Source organism: Tinamus guttatus, unplaced genomic scaffold (genome assembly GCF_059628265.1).
Source record: "Tinamus guttatus ecotype Peru unplaced genomic scaffold, ASM5962826v1 Tinamus_guttatus_pri_ptg000008l, whole genome shotgun sequence".
NCBI lineage: Eukaryota > Metazoa > Chordata > Aves > Tinamiformes > Tinamidae > Tinamus > Tinamus guttatus.
Window position 1 is genome coordinate 967,764 of NW_028288542.1, and position 6,048 is coordinate 973,811.

General features: G+C 38.3%; 1 protein-coding gene across 1 annotated transcript in view; it reads left to right on the forward strand.

Moving 5' to 3' along the window:
* GK (glycerol kinase) overlaps positions 1-4,584 on the forward strand; it is a 31,529-nt gene extending 26,945 nt beyond the window's left edge. The window contains exons 19-21 of the mRNA XM_088521953.1: positions 30-110; positions 1,627-1,713; positions 4,533-4,584. Of these exons, the coding sequence (XP_088378079.1) occupies positions 30-110; positions 1,627-1,713; positions 4,533-4,546 (182 nt within the window). The 3' untranslated portion in view covers positions 4,547-4,584. The remainder of the gene's footprint in view (positions 1-29; positions 111-1,626; positions 1,714-4,532) is intronic.
* The last annotated feature ends 1,464 nt before the right edge of the window (positions 4,585-6,048 follow it).

Genomic DNA, 6,048 nt, shown 5'->3' on the forward strand with positions numbered 1-6,048 from the left:
AATTCCATTCACTGATTTCTCAATTTCAGAAAGTGAATGTCGCTATGCCAGATGGAAAAAAGCTGTGATGAAATCTATGGGCTGGGAGACATCTGAAGCTCCTTCAAATGGTAAACCCATCATTAATGCAGGTTAAGTACTGTTAATTGGCCAGGTAGCTCAGGTGATTCCTCTTGAGATTTGTGACCTTTTCTGTTCGCACTGTCACTGCTCTATTCAATTGATTTGAAATCTATTACTTAAAAAGAGCTGTGGAAAGAAAGCAGATGGTAGATGGGCTTTAACTCTTGAAAGGACACAAGCAACATCTTGTGGGCCTCTAAAAACAGAGGATATTAATCAGGGCTAAACTGCAGGTTTTGTAGAATTGCATTGGTTTAAATCTTCCCTAAAATAATAGATTCAGCTTAGTGCTGAGACAGTACAGTGATATCTTAAGCTTTCCTATTCTACACCCTTGTTTTGCCAAGGAGAAGTTTTACCCTGTAATTTTTATTGCCGTATCTTGCCTTATTGTATGCTGTATAGGAAGGAGGGATAGATAACCATCCCAAAATCTGACCCACGAAACTAAGAGCAAGAAGTTAGCATAAAACACGGATTTGCACAGGCCTGTTGCCCACATACAGAGAATATGCAAATGCTTAGGAGGGACTAAACAGAGTCCTTCTTTTGAAACAGAAGGCTTTAGCATCTGTCAGGTTTGAATGGAAGCTGCAGTCTTCTATCATTGCGTTTATATTTCTGCACCATTTCAGGATAGATTTTCAGTCCTAAATCAAGCTGCCTGACATTTGTAGACCCAGTCTTCCTTTAATCTTTTTTTCATTTAAGCTTATTTAGCTGCTAGAATGAGAAGTATGAAGTTTTAATCTGTCTTCAAAATGTAAACTCCCCCCAGAATCTCCAGTTACAGCTGAATGAAACATCATTCTTTATTACTGAAAGATAAAGCTAAAATTTTCCTTCTGTGATCCTATACATTCATATATGTAAATAATTTTTAGCCATGTAACACTGTGCTTATACCTTTTGCCCTTTAGACAGGATTGAGAGAATTGTTTGTATGTCAGCACGAGTAAAAACTTCATTTCAGTATTGTCCATTATTATTTAGTAGCCTTACATCTCAATTTTGTATTGTTTCTTAAAATTCCATGTAGATATGTATCATATTTTTGCTTCCTTTTGAAGTATAAAAAAAATCCATCTTACCAAAAATAAAATTAGATCTTGCTCTTCAGCGAATGTGAAAAATGGGTGTTTATCAAATCTACCTTCAGTGGTTACCTGATTTACTGGTGCAGAAAAAAATGTAGATATTTGTCTTGTTCTTAATTTGAAACTTTTTTTTCTGCCTGTTAGGAGCATTTAAGATTGAAGAATTCTAGATACGGTCTTATCCTAAATAGTTCTGACAGTGGAATTTGAACTTAAGCGCTTATCATGAAAGTCTATTTCAAATTATTAAGGGGGGTCATGAGCAAACTTCTTTATCTTTTCTGCAAATGTCACTACATTTGTTACTTTTGCTTTCATATGATTCTTAACACATATATTGCAATTTATATATATATTTCTCTTTTGATTTGCTTGACTGGAAACACCTTCCCCCGGATGACATCAGGTGACACTAGTATCTTCTGTAGTCTGCCTTTGGGTTTTTTTATAATGAGTAGCATGATAATGTTAATCGGAGCAAAGTACGTCTCAGGTTAGTTGTTATTTGCACTAGATCATTTTAAAAGCTATCTACGTTAGTTTAAGTGTTTTTGTTTTTGTCTCATATCTGTTTATTTTCAGCAAAAATGACTGATGATTTTTGTTGCTCATGCACACGACTGTTTATAAGGTTCTGTACTAGAAATCTGGTAGTTAAGAAACCAAATGAAGACCAGCGGGAATTCATCATCATATGCCATGGATTGCCTGTTAGATATGCATGAAATCTTGAACTCTCCTTTTCCTTCCTCAAGCTGCTGCAGGTTGTAATAGGTTCTGGAAAGGAAATAGGCTGGAGCGACCGGGCAGAGTTTTGTGTTCCCTGCATTACACTTAGAGTGAGGTTGCATCCTTTGTCTTGTAGTTCTCGTAAAATTAAAAACCATTTTGAGGATCTGGCTTAGCTGTAATAAGAAAGCTTCTCTTCCATCCTGGAAAGGCTTCCTGTAGGCCCCTTTTCTTTCTGGTCACCTTGGAAGTACTGTATGGACAGAAAACTTCTTCCACTAAATCTACAGAATATTCTTTTCATACTTTGTTCTTAATGGATAAGTCGTTTTCACTTTGTTTAAAGAGAAGAAACCCTGATAAGCCTATTGATAATAAACCTTAAGGGAAAGGGACTGTGTGCATATGCAATGAAGATGCATCTTTAACTTATTAATATATATTTTACCTTAAAAGAAAGTTCTGACTCTAGTTACTTGTGCCAGAAAGAGACATTTTACTAACATGTTCATATGGTAAGCAAAATAATTTTATATGGTGATGTCGTTTGTTTGTAGTTTTTGTGTTTTTATCATTTCAGTCAAAGGAAGATATTTTACAGCATAGCTGTTACTGTTTCTTAGCGGGCTCTTTGGATGTGGTTGTTTCTTTGGGGTGGGCCACTCCAGCATGCTCCTGTGGTGAGGTGTTGGTATTTTGGGTTTAGTTGTTCAACCTGAGTTTACTGTTTGGCTGTATTCTTCCTTGCATGAAGAGACTGTCTGAGCTTATAGGAGAACTGAAATCAAACTAAGCAAATGCTCAGTAAAAATCAAACTGAACAAATGGATTGGCATTGATTTACTAACTCTGGAATGTATCTGTAAATGAGAACAGTCTTGATTATGAAGAACATAAGAAAACCAACTGTGAATGAGTGGGTAAATTTTTAACAAGCTGAACTAAGCAACTTTATTGTTAATTGTGGGTGAAGGTTTCTTGACCACATGGGGGATAGCTACAATAATATCAAAAGCAATACTAAGCGGACAGAGAAGCAACTTAAATTTTCAGTTTACTGCTTTTTAAAAACAACTAATCAGTAACCTGCACGTATATCTAAACCTGTGCTGTTGGAACCCATGAAAACAGACTTTGTCCCCTTTTCCTGGGCTTGTCAGTGCTTTTCCTTCTCATAAAGGGAACTCATTCAATTCACTATGGCCTTCAAGACCTGTTTTTGCTCTAATAGCAAAAATAGGGGTTTAGTGTGTATAATGTGTGATTTACACGGTAAGCCTGGTAACAGGAGAAGTTGCAAGTTAGTTTTGCTCAGCTGTGCGTTGGAACATGATGCAGAACTTCTGTTGTTGGTGTGAACGCCACAGCTCCCCCTTTAGACATTTGTTCTGCTAAATCTGCCTTGGCCTTTAAAAGGCGGAAGTGGCTGACCAGGCCTTCCTTCTAACCTCAGTACTGGAACTCCCTTAATTAATTTGTTACATTTTATCTCTTAACGAAACACTGGAGCTCTAATGCAGTCATCAGTTTAGTGAGTTTGGGAATTGAGCGGACTGCAGGTTGAATTCATCCCTCATGTGCTGGCGCAGCAGGCAGTGCTGCCGCTAAGCCCGGCCCCCTAGGGCAGGGCTGGGATTTTACAGCTGCGGAAATGGAAGGGAAAAACCTGCTGTGGCAGAACAGAGAACACTAATGTTGCGAAAAACAACATGGGGAATGGCTAAGCTAACTGCTTTTCTACTTGATGAGCAAATAGAGGAATGGTGCTGCTTTTCATGTTATGCTTTCATGAATTCATCAAAGGCAGATCCATTACTTGCATTACTTGCACTTTATTTTATGTTTATTCACAAAAAAAAAAAAGGACCTATATTTATAATATTTTACTAGTAAAGCAGGTTGTGCTGGAGTACTTATGCAATTGTTTTTTCCAGTCTTTCAAATCAAATCCATTTGGGGACTAGATACCTGCGAGATTACAGCCTAGTGTGTAGATAAACTCTTTGATGGGACGGAGGGAGGACTTGACTGAAAAATAATATTATTCTATTAGGCTCAAATTTAAAGAAGTGCCTTTGTGTGCTTAAATTTGCTCAAGTGAGTTATAAAAACAGAGAATTAGTTACATACAGGATCTAAAGTCCTTTCATTTTATCCCCACGGAACAAGCTGTCAGCGCTGGTATTTCTCCTGTCTAAATACTCTTACTGCTTTGTTTTTTCCATGATCCAGTTTTTGCTTTTTAGTCTTCTGGATTGTGATAGTTACTGCCAAATTACAAACTAATTTATCTATAGGGAGCACTGTTGTAATTCTTTGAGTTAGTTGCAGTAATCTTTCCCGTATTCAGGAAATACTAGGCTTGGAGTATCCTCCCTCAATCCTTCTACTTGTTAAAAGTTTACCCATTTGAATCAGTGTGGTCTCCTCTCTTGCTGCATGCCCATCCCACACACTCACCGCCTCTCTACCATGAATTGGAAACAAAGGATGGTTCTCCTGGACTGCTCCTGTAGCTCAGCTGTGTTGTAGAGTAAATGTTGTGATTTCTGTGCTACTAATACACGTTCTTTCCTGCTTAAGGTACAGATAAATGAGACTGCTTAACGGATTGCCTGGATGCAGCTGACTGTGTTTGCTTTATGTACGAAGAGATTCCACCACCAGTGTGACTGTACAGTCTGTGTGACTCAATGCATTTACGAGCCCGCCTGCTGCCGGGCCTCGCGCACCGCGCGGCGCTGCTCCCATCCCACCACCGCGGCGTCCCGGCTCACCACGAGAAACTTCACAATTTCGGAAGCCCTAGCTTTGTTTGAGAGAGTTGTCCTTTAGAAAACCTCTGGGATAATATCAGATGTTTTTCTATCCTTTCCAGGGTTTTGGTACTTTATAAACTGCACTGCAGGAAGTTGGAATGATGCACTATAGAACTGTGTAAACATAGTGTTTCTTCCTGCTGCTATGGATTACCTGTCATATTTCTGTGGTTGCCAAAGATGTTATTTTAGTGGCCGTTGGTCTGAGACACCTTTGATGGTACAAACCTTTTAAACAGTAGCTCAAAACGTCTCTTCAGTAGCACATGCCACTGGTTTGGCAATGCGAAGGTTGCAGGTATGGTCAGCAGAGTACTATTAAAATGATTGATCACAAAGTTAAATGGAGGTTTGGTTTGACTTCCAGCATAGGTAGCCGGTTTGCCTATTAATAAGTATTTAAGACACTAAGTCCTGTAAACATATCTTTAAAGAGGAAGGAAAAATAGATGTTTCGGTTAAGGTTATGTTTCATGTTCTTGCCTGTTTGTTTGTTTTGAAAGATAAATTTGCTGCAGCTTGCAACTCAGAGGAGAGCTTCTTAGTCCTCTGTAGCTGGTAACTCTTAAAATTACTCTGAACAAAATACTTTTCTTGACCAATACAGCGTATGCTTTGTCATCCTGCATAAGGGTATTTTAGTGTGTTTAACTTCCAAACTTTGAAGCTGAATTAGTTCTGTTAAAGAGGGTCCACTCCCTATTAAATATCAGTGCTTTAGTTTTTGATCTCACTTATCACATCTCAGGGACCAAAATCTCCCTTTCGGTTTCCATGTCTAGTTTTAACAGCAAGTTGTCCTAAAATATGCTGGGTCAACCCAAAACCCTGACTGGGAGTTGTAAGCACTTGGCACCTGAAACTGGCCCCTGGAAACAGAGGCAACCTACTTGAAAATTGAGTTGCAACCACTTTGAAACTTTAGATCATCCACAGGTAAAGGAATGAGGCAATAATCTTAACTTCAGTTTCCGTGCTGCCGTCAATAGCCTGAGAAATGCCAGCCTTGTCGGACACATTGGAAAATGTGGTCTTGGATTGTGTCACACTGTAGAACGATACTGACGTTAACTGTGGGAACAATGACTTTGAAAACAATTTACAAAGATGTGTTTAAATGCACTAGGAGTCAAAGGGAGTGTTTTTTGTTTTCTTTTCCCTTTTTGTGAATGTTCTTAGAGATTCTTGTCTTACGAAAACAAAGTTATTCTTTGACAAAGGTTTTCTTCATTCAACTGTAAATAGAGGTTTAATTTTAAAAGAAATGTTGAATAAGTATG